General features: G+C 39.4%; 1 protein-coding gene across 42 annotated transcripts in view; it reads right to left on the reverse strand.

Moving 5' to 3' along the window:
• MYH10 (myosin heavy chain 10) overlaps nt 1-15,030 on the reverse strand; it is a 153,866-nt gene that overhangs the window by 107,794 nt on the left and 31,042 nt on the right. For all 42 annotated transcript variants that reach the window (XM_074018564.1, XM_074018545.1, XM_074018555.1 and 39 more), the window contains one exon: nt 5,097-5,124. In XM_074018564.1, the coding sequence (XP_073874665.1) occupies nt 5,097-5,124 (28 nt within the window). The remainder of the gene's footprint in view (nt 1-5,096; nt 5,125-15,030) is intronic.

A 15,030-nucleotide genomic window follows, 5' to 3' on the forward strand; every position in this document is an offset into this window, starting at 1 on the left:
CGTTTAACATGAGCGTGGGGAGAATCACAGAGTGATTGCCCCTAAACAGTTATTCTCATACAGAAATAGGGTTTAGAGAGGCTGACAATCTGATCCAGAATCACACAGTTCATGGCAGAGCTAAGAGAAGAACACTAGAGTTCTATCTGACCACACAATGTTTTTTCAACTACATTACACTGTTGCCTTAGTTGTTTAATCAATTCTATCAATTTAGTTGCCTTAAAACTTTTAAGGTATGTTATTCCTAGCAGGAATCAACTGTTCTCAATCCTGGCTGGCTGGCTTCGCCATCATTACTTAATGTAATATTTGTATATAATAGATAAGATTCCTTTACAAAAACATCGATTGTCACATCTTAACAGGCCATTGTGAGGCAACCATTATTTTATAATTTTTACATTATACCCAAATATACTTAAAAGGAGAAAACCAACTTGCCTAAAGCAGTTAGAGTCATAAAATAGAAACAGAGTATTCTTTAAAAGGGGGGTGTAAGAGAACAGAGTAATTTCCTCATCAAGGGTGACTGCTTTGTGAATTTTAATTCTGATGAGAAGGAAAATCGACATGAGGATTACACTGAAGCAGGATTTCACTTCCAGTTCTATGGGGGTGCAAGTGTGAAAGACTACTCTCTCCTGAGAGAGGATGCATGCAGCCCGAGTGTCTTCACCACACACAAGAATACTAGGATACTCAGATAAATAAGCATTAAACAGGTGGCTTGCAAGTGGGAGCTCACAAGGCCTGGCCTGAGTCTGCAGAAACAAAAGGTTACCTGGGGAACTATGGGCAGATAAGGCCGGAGTGTAAATTAAGAAGTTTATCCTTTTGGGGGAAAAGTAAATTACAGAATAAATGACTAAAAAAGTGAAATGTTGACCTAAAGGAAGATGCTGAGGCAAAATTAATATAGAAAGCGTATTTGGGCCAAGGTTGAAGCCAGCTGCCCAGGACACACTTCAACTTGCCTTGGGCCTTTGTTACAAGCAGTTTTTAAAGGAAAGAGGGAACAAGGAGTGGGCTGATACAAAGCTGTGTGACAGGAATTCTCACTGGTTTATAGAGATAACATTGATTAGTGATTGGATACACATTGCTGAACCATAGGGGATGAGTTATAGTATCTAGTGTACGGCATTTTTTGGCTATCTGGCATCAGTTAGTCTAGAGCACATGTAACAGGTGGCTTTAAGAGGTAACTACCTAGTTCAAGGAGGGAGTGAAACTTGTTTCATTCCAATGCCTCTCTGGGCCTGATAACTTAAAGAGGCTTGCATTCCTCACATAAAAAGGTTTTCTTTCTCAAAAGCTTAAGGAGATGCTATCAAACTACTTAATACTGATTAAGAAATAATAATAAAACCATGTTGTATCTAGTTGTATTTATTTATTTTATTATTTATTTTGAGACAGAGTTTCGCTCTTATTGCCCAGGCTGGAGTGCAATGGCGCAATCTCAGCTCACCACAACCTCCGCCTCCTGGGTTCAACTGATTCTCCTGCCTCAGCCTCCTGAGTAGCTGAGATTACAGGCATGTGCCACCATGCCCGGCCAATTTTGTATTTTCAGTAGAGATGGGGTTTCTCTATGTGGGTCAGGCTGGTCACGAACTTCCAGCCTCAGGTGATCTGCCCACCTCAGCCTCCCAAAGTGCTGGGATTACAGGCGTGAGCCACTGCGCCTGGCCTGTATTTTCTTTTGGTTGTACTACATATATATATATATACACACACACACACACATATATATATATGTATATAGCTACATATGTAAAGTTTGTGAAGTTGACTAAATAGTTTTTTAATAAAAGAAAAGGCATACAAATTTATTTAACATGAGCATGGGGAAAATCACAGAGTGATTGCCCCTAATTAGTTACCTCATGCAGAAAACTTAATTAGCTTGGCGGTGGACTAAGTTTACGAAGATACCAGTCACATGCACCTGGGGTACCGTATTTGGTGGATCCTCAAAGGCACCATGGAACATATAATATTTTCTTAAATCTAAGATACACTGTTTCACTTTTTCATATTTTTCAGGTCATGATGTAACTTTATAATAGATATGAACATGAAAAGCTGTTACTAAATATCAGGGGTATCTAAAAAATTTTAAACTATAATGAGGCTGAGAGAGGTAGAGATAGGTATGTACGGGGGACAGGAGAAGGAACTTCCTGGGGTGATGGTATTATTGTTTACATCTGGTTAAGCGTTCAGGTTATGCAAGGACTCAGGAAATGAATACTTAAGCTTTGTGCATTTAATTCTAAGTAAATTTTGCTTCCAAAGAAAAAGATGAAAATACTGGGCTTCAGTTAACACTGTATGCTTGAGTACTTAGGGGAAAGTGTACTGCTGTCTATCTACAATTGAAGTTGAAATGTATCAAATGAAGGGATTAATAGCCCACTAAAGTGGTATGAAAATCACTTTAAACTGAAAACATCTCAGCAGCCACATAAGGAAACATCATCTAAACTTTAGCAGAACCCCCAGTATATGCAGCTGCCATTGACCCCTCCCAGGGAGGTTCCCAGATTGAGAAAAGCGTGCCCTTTAGCACTGCAAAATGTGAACCCAACTGTTCATTAGCATCAATTAGACAGAGAACCCTCCACACTTTCCCACTGAAGCCTTAAACTTCACGGGACCCTTTTGTCAAGGAAAGGATATACACCTTTTATTTCTATAATTCCACAAGAGACTCATCACTGAGTACACTTGTGTAAATAAGTCTTATCTTTTCTCTGTTAATCTGTCCATTGTCAGTTAACTTGCAGGTCCCCAAATTCTGAACCCAAGCTGCAAGAGGAAAAGTTTTCCTCTCAACATAAACAGTGTAAGAAGGACTGGTGGATGACAGGATAAAGCAAGTACAGTGAAATATTAACAGTAGAATCTAGGTGGTAGACACATGGGTGTTCACTGCAAAATTCTTTCAACTGTGCTTTATGTCTGAAAATATTCATAATAAAATGGAAAAAGCAATTTAAAAAAAAACGGAAGAAAACAAACATGGTACTTGATGACTGCCACTTTGTACCCAAGAAGAGATAAACCCAGGTGCTAGAAGACTTACCTCATAAATCCAAGTCTATTAATTGGTGACAAGGTACTAACTAAAACGGTGTTGATCATCTAATTATAAGTGCTAGCGTCTGTAATGGTCACTTTGGGTAACAAAATCAGTACTCACGAACTTTCGTTCTGTCAAACAGCAAGTCATTCCCTCCCTAAGTGCTTCCTGCTTTCAGACGGTCCCAAAAGTCTTCATCAAACCACTCCATCTAAGAGAAGGTACAAGTCTCCACCTGGATTTGGTTGTATTCCAACATATCCGTGGTGGATCGACTAAAGTAATGGCCCCAATTGTTTCATGCCTCACTTTATGATGTTTCCCACCTGACTCATGCCATGCCTTGGCCATGTCTTGCTTGGGAATGGGACAGCAGAATGTGACACAAGCAGAAACTTGAACACTGCTTACACACTGGAGCTTGCCTGCCCTCTTGCTGCTGTTGAACATTGCTACCACGTTAAAAGCCAGGGCAAGACTGCTGAAGAAAGAGATGCCAGGTGGAGAAGAAACCAAGGCACCCCCACCAACAGTCAGCCAGTCATACCACAGTTGTCTGCAGACACAGGAGTGAGCCTTCAGTGAGAAAGCTGAGTCTGGCCCAGATCGGCAGAACCGCCCAGCTGAGCCCAATCCAACTGCTGGGAAACCTGTAGAACTATGCTGATTTGAGCCACTAAGTTTCAGGGTGATTTGTTGTTCAGAAAAAGCTAATTTATATAACTCCTCAAGGCTAAACAATGCTAGCAGAAAATTCATATAACAAAGCCAACTAACTCTCATCTCCTCAAACCTCCTATCCTGCCACTCCTCCCCTTTCTTATTAAATACCAAGTCTTCTACTTCACAGAAAAACCATCAGATTAGAATTTTCTCAATTCACAGCTCCCCATCCCTACTTACCCATATTGGTACTCATCTGCTTCCTTGGCCCCGTCACTGGAGAAGGGCCACGCCCCCCATTAGGACCTCACTGTGTCCAGATACCCAACCCCTGTGCTCTGCACCTCATCACCCTCCTTGCTCTCTCAACTCTCTTTCCTGCCCCCATCCCAGCCACTCCCAAAAAGTTGTCTTCCTCTCATCAGCATGGAATCTTGGTCACACTTAAAACACCACCAGTAACAACTAAAATCCTATTGATCTCTTACCACCACTCAACTACTCTTCACCTTCTCAAACTATCTGAAAGTAGGTTTATACTTGAGTTTCTTTAAAATTGTATTTTATTTTTAACATTTTCACCTCCCCTTCATGCCTCAACTGCCACCTGGCTTCCACCTTCTCGCTATCCCCAGTCCACTCCAGCACCCTCCATTCTCCACTGCTGGGTCCAATGCACACGCTGCTGCTCATCTCACCCACTCACCTTCTCTCTTAACTCCTTTTCCTGATGCATGTAAATCACCAAGTCCTGCTAAGTCTGCCTCCTAAACTGAACACTGCTTAAATTCAACCACTTCTCTCTAGGTTCACAACCACTTCTATACCTGAAGTTCTCACCATTTCTTGCTTAGATGACTGAATAGCCTCCTAACTGGTCCTCTTGTTTCAACTCTTACTCCACTCCGTTTTTCACACTGCCGCCAAAGTAATCTTTCTAAAGTGCAAATCTAATTGTGTCCCGTGGTGGATATTGTTTTATTCTCCTGTGAATGTTTAACACTGAGCACACAGTACCGTAGGCACATGATATTCAGTAAATGCTTATTGAGTAAAAAGAATAAATTACCGAAATGTCCAGTAGGCCTATACTTGGACATATGAACTAAAGATGTCAGTTTCACAGATAAACATTACAAAATGTGTGAAAAGCCCAGACTGACAACTAAACATTAACACCCAATTTAAGCAACTTACATAATCTTAGTCTTAAAATAACTGCAAGGTTTACATCAAACTCTTAAAAATTACTGCTCTACTTCTCCCCTCCCCCCAGACAAAAATAATTGCTCCACTTTCCAAGAAAATCAAAAACAAATCTGAACATTCAACATTTACTTACGTGCAAAGAATTGACTGGTCCTCACGATCTATAAAACAGAACAAAACAAACAAAAAAAAAAGAAAGTGACCATTTGCCTGGTTTTAAAATATTTGATATAATAAAGTTGCAGTAATAGCCTATAAAATATTAGTAACTACTCCTCTCAAGCCAAGTTAACGCCTCCAACCCCATTATACAGTCCTAAATCTAATCAAGCCCCCTCATTATCTCCTATTCTTATGCCAGAGTCTCTGGGGGTAAATAACAGTAACTCAGGCTTACTCCACACATCGTTTGCCTGGATGACTTTATATGCCTAATTAACCTTGATTCTCAAACCCTGCCGCATATCAAATTCAACTGGGAAGTTTTATAAAAATGTATTTCCTGGCACTCCACCTCACTAAATCATTCAACTCTGGGAGATGGGGATTAAAAACCCTTCCTTAAATAAGCTCCCCGGGTGATTCTGACACCTGGCCAGATTTGGAAACCATGGCCTTTCAGAATGGCTTCAAGTACACCCACAACCAGAGAGGAATCATTGCTAATTTCATCTTAAAGGAGGAAAAAAAGTATTAAATACTGAGAGGAAAGAAAGTTGAAGGAGGATAAACATCTATAAACATTGTCTCAAGTCAACATGTTTTATACACCAAACATAACAAAAGAATCGCACATGATTTTAAAGTGATTAATAATTTAAGGATCCAACTAAAATTTTCAAATAAAAAGGTGAAAAATCAAACCCATATCTAGCTCACGGACAAAATTCCCAGTAGAGGATGCAGAATTTCTAATCACTTATGAATATTATTATCCCTATTTCACAGATGAGAAAAAGTTCCTCAGGGAGGCTAGGTAATCCTCCCAAGTGACAAAGCTAAAAAGGGGCAAGGTTGCTGGGATGAGGACCCAGGCCTGTCTGCCTCTAGCATCTGTGTGTGTTCTCAACAATACGAAACAAGTTTGTCATTGCCTAGAAAGGAATTGAGCTCACAGGGCCTGGCCCAAGTAGCTTTTTCGCTGCTTGCCATGCTGTGCTTGCTTTTCCTCTGGTGCATGTCTCAGGTGCCCAAGGAGGATTTCACAGCAGTTAGGCATAAATAACTTCCATGAAAGAGAAATAAGTGCTGTGTTCACTATGTCATATTCTTTTTATATAATATTATTAAACAAATCCATTCATATATTCTATGTATAAACTGAGATTTACAAAGAACATAGTACTGTCCTGCCCCTCAAGTCTAATTTCTTTTTTCTTTTTCTTTTTTCAGACAGAGTCTTTCTCTGTTGCCCAGGCTGCAGTGCAGTGGTGTGATTTCAGCTCACTGCAACCTCTGTCTCCTGGGCTCAAGTAATCCTCCCACCTCAGTCTCCTGAGTAGCTGGGACCACAGGCAGGTGCCACCATGCCCGGCTAATTTTTGTATCTTTGTAGAGACAGGGTTTTGCCATGTTGCCCAGGCTGGTCTTGAACTCCTAGGCTTAAGGGATCCACCTGCCTTGGCCTCCCACAGTGTTGGGATTACAGGTGTGAGTCATGGCACCCGGCCCTAATTTCATTCTGATAGCTCATAACCTGGTGTTATTCTTCCTTCTGGCTGCCACAGCCAACATTCATAGTACATAGTTGATGTCTGCCTCCTTTATTCATTTACCTACACAGAGGTCACACTATATCCCTTCTTCCAACATACTCTTCCTAGACCCACAACCACTGGGATATCTCCTGCATGTCCCTTTGACCTCAATCCAGCTTCACCTCCTCTAGGAATACCTTCCCAGACACTCTCCCTCAGGTCTCTCAATGTTGCCTTCTTTTAAGTGTATTTTAGAATCAGACAAACAATACTGCAGTTGACTGCCAACTACAATGCATTGCTTGAGATCCGAGACTGTGTTACTTCTTTATTCTCAGCATTAACAGCCTTGGTGAGCCATAGCTAGCTTTAATAAAGGTCTGCTGAGAGAAACCCAGGGCTAGGTGCCGTGTGGGCACTGGCAAGATAATGGGGCCTGGAGTCTTTTCTAGTTCTAGCTCTGCCACAAACTATGTATCTATAAATGAGGCATTTATTCCTTGCTGGCTGGTTCTTCACCTATAAACCATGATTTTACCAAGTCTTTGCTTATTCACTCTCAATATGAATCTTCAGACCCCTGAATTTTCCTGGTCTTAGCAATTTCTATAGAACTCCACTATACTAAGTCGTTTATGGCTTTTTGAAAGTAGTATACACATTAAAGAAATCAAAGCACACAAATTAACCCAAATCAAACTGCCTCCTAATTCATTCAAGATGGCGTTCTTCCTGCGTCTGTACATGCTATTATCATTGTCTAAAATTTGAGACCTACATTACAGCCTGCTGCACACTTTATTCCGCCACGCTTCTTGCTATCCCACCGCCCACCAAACAACAACCAAAAAAAACCCAACTCTCTTCTAGCCAGACCCATCTATTTCTATCATCTGTCTATCTGATCTTGTATTAACTTTGGGCCTCAGTACCCAACCTCCCAGATTCTCTCCAACTCTGTGATGGGAGATGGGCTTGCCAGCCTCTCAGATTCTCTCCAACTCTGTGATCAACTCCCCACCTCTGCTTCACTGAATCCTCTCTACCCTTCAAGGATCAACTGCAGCACTATGACAGTTTCCGATGATCTTCATACTCTAAAACCCTGTACATGTAACCAAACAGAGCCTTACGGTGATATTTGAGGGGAAAAAACTCACTTTCGAAAATGCAACTAGCCTTCTGAACACTAGGGACTCATTTGATAGCTCAGTATTTTCCAAAGCACCTTCCAAAAATCACGTAAGGAGGTATGCAATAAATCCATGTTGAATTAAATCATTTTCTCAACATGAGAAAGTTTTCAAATCAGTGATCTGGGCTCTTACCTAAATAAAACTAGAAAAGAGCAAATTAAATCCAAAGTAAGGAGAAGAAAGGAAATGATAAAGAAATCAATGAAATGGAAAACAGAAAAAAGAAAAAAAAAATCAGTGAAACCAAATGTTCCTTCTTTGAGAAGATCAGTGGTATTGACAAACCTCTAGCCAAGGTAATCAGGAAAAAGGAGAAAAGGACACAAATTGCCAATATCTGGAATTTTTAAGAAGTAATATCATTAAGAACCCACAGATATTAAAAAGATAATAAGAAAATACTAGGAATGACTTTATGACAAACTATTTGACAACTAAGATGAAAGGGATAAATTATTTAAAAGATACAACCACTAAAACTCACTCAAGAAATGGTAACCTGCATAGCCTTCTATGTATTAAAGAAAATGAAATTGTAATTAAAAATCTTCTCACAAAGAAACCATAGCTTTATTAGAAAATTCTACCAAACAGGTAGGGAATAAGTAACACCAATTGTATACAAACTCTTCAAAAAACTGAAGAGGAAGAAGCATTTCTCAATCCACTCTAAGAGACAAACCTTACCCTGATAATGAAATCAGAAAAAGACATTGCAATAAAACAAAACCACATATAAATATTACTCATAAACAAATGCTCAAAAATTCTTAACAAAATATTAGTAAATCAAATCCAGCAATATATATTAAAAAAAGATGATGCACAGAAGGAAAAAATGGTGTTTGCCCTGGGAGTGCAAGGCTAGGTCAACATCCCAAAGGTGATAATCTAATTCATCACATCAACAGACTTAAAGAAGAAACACCCTCCGACCATCTGAATAGACGTAAAAAAGCATTTGACAAAACTTAATATCCACTAATGGTTTTTAAAAACTCAGCAAAGTAGAAATACAAGGGAACTTCAACCTGATAAAGGGCAGTTACGAAAAACCCTACAGTTAATATCATGTTTAATCGTGAAAAACTGAAAGCTATCCCTCTAAGATCAGGAACAAGGGAAGGATGTGTGTTCTCACCACTCCTATTCAACACTACAAAGTAAGAAAACAAAATCAAAAGCATAGATTGAAAAGGAGGAAATAGCAATGTCTCTATTTGCAGAGGACATGACTATCTAGACAGAAAATTCCAAACAATCTACAATACACAAAAACAAACAAACAACAAACCCCTTTCAGAATAAGTGGGTTTAGCAAGGTTGCAAAAAAAGTCAATGTATATTTTAAATATCCTATTTCTATATATTAATACTGAACAACTTGAAATTGAAAATTTAAAAGTTCCATTAAAACTAAAAAACATTAAATGTTTAGTTATACCAAGGTTTATGACACACTTGGTTATAAATCTAACAAAGTATATGTGACATCTCTGTATGCTGAAAACTACAAAACACTAATGAAAGAAGTCAAAGACCTACAGAGAGACAAACTGTTCATGGATTGGAAGACTCAATACTGCTGTTAATTCGGCCTCAACTGATTGATAGATTCAGTGAAATCCAATCAAAATGTCAGCAGGATTTGTTGGGCAAAAAGCAACAAACTGACTTCTAAAATGTATATCTATGGAAAGACAAAGGAACTAGAATAAAGAATTTTAAAAAGAACAGTGGTGGAAGACTCACACTACCTGATTTCAAGGTTTACTATAAAGCTACTGTAACCAAGCCAGTGTGACAAAAGGAAAGACATACAGATCAAAGGAACAGAGAGTCCTGGAATAGACCTTTGTTGATTTTCCACAAAGGTACAAAGGCAATTCAATTGAGAAACAGTTGTTTCAACAAACAGTGCTAGAACAATTGAATACCCATACGCAAAAAGATGAATCTCAACCCATATTTTGCACCACATACAACAATTAACCCAAAATAGGTCACAGACTGGGAGGACAAAAATTGCAAATTACTTATCCAATAAAAGACTTATATCTAGAAAGGACAAAGAACTCTCAAAATTGAAAAATTAGAAAACTATCAAACTTTTAAAAATGATAACAACATTTGGACATTTCACCAAAGATATACAGATCTTAAGCACATCAAAAGATGCATTAGGAAAATGCAACTTAAAACTACAGTGAGATACTACTGCTCGTCTATTAGAAAGACTACAATTTAATAAAGATGGACAATACCAAGGGCTAACAAGGATGGTGAATACCTAGAATTCATCTGTTGCTGGTAGAAATGCAAAATGGCACAGCCACTTTGGAAAATAGTTTGGTAATTTTTTATAAAGTTAAACACACATCTACCATATGACCCAGTGATCCTACTCCTAGGTATTGACTCAAATGAAATGAAAACTTAGGCTCACACAAAAGCCTGTATACGAAGGTTGGCCCATGTCATCTGTGGGGGATTGGTTCCACGACAATCCCAACCCACAGCAAATTAAAAAAATTCATGCATACTCAAGTCCCTTATATAAAATGGCAGAGTATCTGCATATACCCTACACACATCCTCCCATATGTTAATACTTTAAGACCTGTCTACATTACTTATAATAGTACCATGAAAATGCTACGTAAATAGTTGTTATATTGTTTAGGGAATAATGAAAAGAACAAAAGTCTGCCTGTACATCTTCAGTATAGGCGCAACCATCCATTATTTTCCCTAATCCACAGTTGCTTGAATCTGCAGATATGGGACCCTCGAATACAGAGGGCCAACTGTACAGTGTCTTAATTGCCAAAAACCGAAAACAATCTAAATGTTCTTTACACAGTGAATGAATAAACAAACCATGGAATAGGCATACAATGGACTATTACTCAGCACTAAAAAAGAGTGAACTACTGGTGAATGAATCTCAAATGCATTATGCTAATAAAAGAAGCCACACTCAAAAGGTTAAAGTGTGGATGACTATATGACATCCTCGAAATGGCAGCACTAGTGTTTATTCCTAGCATTTATTTATTTTTGGCTATAGTAAAGGATAACGGGTGAAGAAAGCTAATGATTTTTGGGCATTTTTAAACTAATCACCCTATGAAATCACCATTTCACGCTCCCTAATCCCTTCAGTCTGTGTGCCCTCACCCTCTTTTCCTTTTCCTCATACTACTCAATATTGTCTTTATTTGTACGCTGTCTCCCCAGTAAGAACAGTTCTTTTTTTTTTTTTTTTTTTGAGATGGAGTTTCACTCTTGTTACTCAGGCTGGAGTGCAACGGCGCAATCTCGGCTCACCGCAACCTCCGCCTCCCAGGTTCAAGCGATTCTCCCGCCTCAGCCTCCCAAGTAGCTGGGATTACAGGTATGCGCCACCACACCTGGCTAATTTTGTATTTTTATTAGAGACAGGGGTTTCTCCAAGTTGGTCAGGCTGGTCTCGAACTCCTGACCTCAGGTGATCCTCCCGCCTTGGCCTCCCAAAGTGCTGAGATTGCAGGCGTGAGCCACCGTGCCCAGCCCAAGAACAGTTCTTTAATGGTGTCAACGCAAGGGTTTTACCATATCTTACAGCTTCACAGGGTGAGTGAGGAGGGACTGTTCCTACTGTCTATATTTCTACATCAGAAGATTCAATACATAGATCCAAGACAACTATAAACCATTATTAAATGTTCCTTTTCCTGACATAAAATAATGCTTTTTGTCCCTGTTTTGGCTTTGAGGTCTACTTTAGGCTGAAGTGACTTTAGACTATGCTTTCTTTTTGTATGCATTTGGCTGAGGTATCTGCCCAGTCTTGTACTTTTATTATTTGGCTACTTTGAGATGTCTTTCTTGTAAATGGCATATGATTGTATTAGGCTCTCTTTTATTTACAGGGGTGTTACAAGTACTTATGTTTGTTGTTATAAGCGTTATATTTGGTGTTACATATTTTCTGACTTTTTTTTTTTTTTTTTAATTGAGATGGAGTCTCACTCTGTTACCCAAGCTGGAGTACAGTGGCACAATCTTGGTTTACTGAAACCTCTGCTTCTCAGGTTCAAGTGATTCTCATGCCTCAGTCTCCCGAGCAGCTGGGATTACAGGCATGTGTCACCATGCTCAGCTAATTCTTTTATATTTTGAGTAGAGATGGGGTATCGCCATGTTGGCCAGGCTGGTCTCAACTCCTGACCTCGTGATCCACCTGTCTCAGCCTCCCAAAGTGCTGGGATTACAGGTGTGAGCCACTGCGCCTGGCCCATTTTCTGACTTTTTAAAGCCTTCCTTGATGTTTCTTTTCAAGAATGGCTTGTTTTCCTTGCTTTTATTTCTCCTAATGTAGGAAACTTGTATCCAGTTTCAAAGTCCTTCAACTTGCATTCTCAAGGTTCACATTTTGATGTATATCAATCTTACTCTTAAAATGCTTATTCTTAAAAGGGAAGGGAAGATCACTCAGTAGGTTCAACACCTTTTCAAGGTGGCTGCTTGGCATTTAGCTATATGGATGAGCCATCCTCTAATTAATTATTTATTGATGTAATAATTGGTTGTTTCCAGTGTTTCTCAGGAAGCTACCAGAGGTTACCCTCTATCCAAAAATGTTAACAGCATATGAGATCCGTAAATTAATATAACTAAGGAAAGAAGCAAAAGAAATTTCTAGAGGAAGGGCAAAGGCAAGTCTAAAGAAACAAGTACGAACTGGAGGAGGATAACAGGCTTTGGGAGATGCGTCTTCAAGGGGGAAAGACCCTGAGAAATTACTTGATGCATTTGTGTCTACTGAAAGAGGATTTGTAGTTCAAATTAACATAGGTGATTGTAAAACTACCCTAGTCCCCAAAATGGGAAAATTACTAACCATAAGGAAAACAAATTATATAAGAAAGGAAATGTAATCATAGGATAATAATTTAAATGTTGAATGTTAAAATGCAAAATGTTGATTGAACTTCTATCAGGAAGATATGGTGAGGGTTTAGATGAGTATAAAAACTCTTCTTCCAGGCCAGGCATGGTGGCTCCAGCCTGTAATCCCAGCACTTTGGGAGGCCGAGGCAGGAGGATCACGAGGTCAGGAGATCAAGACCATCCTGGCTAACATGGTGAAACCCTGCCTCTACTAAAAATACATAAAAAATTAGCCGGGCGAGGTGGCGGGCGCCTGTAGTCCCAGCTACTCGGGAGGCTGAGGCAGGAGAATGGCGTAAACCCGGGAGGTGGGGCTTGCAATGAGCCAAGATCGTGCCACTGCACTCCAGCCTGGCCAACAGGGTAAGACTCCGTCTCAAAAAAAAACACAAAAAACAAAAAACTCTTCTTCCATAATAGGAAGTCTAAAGATAAAAGAAAGAAAAGAAAGAAGAAAGGAAAGAAAGAAGGGAAGAAAGAAAGAAAAAGAATATCATAGGCTTCTTACTTATTAATAATTATTTATGTACTTATATACTTATTTACATATGTATGTATATAAGAAGAAATTCCTAAAGAGGGAATCCAGAATAGTTAGGGTATCTCCAGTCTTATGTCTTACTCTACTGTGTATTTGTGTTTTTTAAAAGTATCTTTACATATTGCCTTAATAAAAAGTAAAACATAATTTAAGTATTCAAATTTCTTTGACAAATTCTGATTTTGATGCTATATAGGTTACTCTGCATTTTTATTTTATTTTATTTTATTTTTGAGATGGAGTCTCTCACTGTCTCCTGGGTTAGAGTGCAATGGTGCAATCTCAGCTCACTGCAACCTCGCCTCCCAGGTTCAAGGGATTCTCCTTGCCTCAGCCTTCCAAGTAGCTGGGATTACAGGTGCCTGCCACCAGGCCTGGCTAATTTTTTTCGTATTTTTAGTAGAGATGGGGTTTCACTATGTGGGCCAGGCTGGTCTATGAACTCCTGACCTCATGTTCCACCTGCCTCGGCCTCCCAAAGTGCTGAGATTACAGGCGTGACCCACCATGCCCGGCCTGCTCTGCATTGTTTAGTGGTCTAAACCCATTTAGATTATATAGGAAGTACCTAGTCCTTAAGATTTTTTTTTTTTTTTTGAGACAGAGTCTTGCTCTGTCGCCCAGGCTGGAGTGCAGTGGCGTGATCTCGGTTCACTGCAAACTCCGCCTCCTGGGTTCACGCCATTCTCCTGCGTTAGCCTCTGGAGTAGCTGGGACTACAGGCGTGTGCCACCCTGGTCCTTAAGATTTGACAGACGTGACCACTAAAATCGTTTGGGCCTTGTCTTGAAGACATAAAGATAGATCTTCAACAATGTCTTCTATTTCTCCCATGGACAATGTTCTGGTTAAGTTTTCCACCTTATTTTGAGTCAATTTTGTCTTTGCTTATGGTGTTCTATATACTCTCTGTCATTTCTGGTAGTTCTGTCTTCTTGGTCACACTTGCCAAACATTTGTCTAGTCTGTCTTTTCGTGGGACCAGCTCTTAGTTGTACTTGACAGTTCTAGGAGAAAATGTTCTTTATTCCAATCCACTTATCTCTTCCTACATTTTCCCTCTTGTTTTGGTTCATTTCATTGCTGTATTTTTAAGTACCTTTTTTTTATTATGAAATGACACAGAAAAAAAGCAATGTACAGCTCAATAAATTAGCAAAAAATTGTCCATTACCTATTTTGCTGAATAAATACTTTGTCTATAAATCTTTCTTTGCTAATGAAAATGTTCAGAGCCATGAACTGTTTTTTAAAAGTGGCTTTTGCCATAACTCACAAAATTTTTATATGTAACATTTTGTAATTTTTTTTTTTTTTTTTTTGGATACGGGGTCTGGCTCTGTTGCCCAGGCTGGAGTGCAGTGGCATGATCTCAGCTCACTGCAACCTCCACCTCCCAGGCCCAAGCAATCTTCCCACCTCAGCCTCCTGAGTAGCTAGGACTATAGGAACATGCCACCACACCTGGCTAATTTTTTTATTTTTTATAGAGCTGGGGTTTCACCATGTTGCCCAGGCTGGTCTCAAACTCCTGAGCTCAAGCGATCTGCCCACCTTAGCCTCCCAAAGTTCTGAGATTACAGGCGTGAGCCATGGTGCCCAGCCTGTTGTAGTGATTTCTAAAGAATCTGTAATGTAAGTTTTGATTTCCTCTTTCACTGAAAGCCATATAGATGAGTGATTAATAACAAAAACATT

Source organism: Macaca fascicularis, chromosome 16 (genome assembly GCF_037993035.2).
Source record: "Macaca fascicularis isolate 582-1 chromosome 16, T2T-MFA8v1.1".
Taxonomy (NCBI): Eukaryota; Metazoa; Chordata; class Mammalia; order Primates; family Cercopithecidae; genus Macaca; species Macaca fascicularis.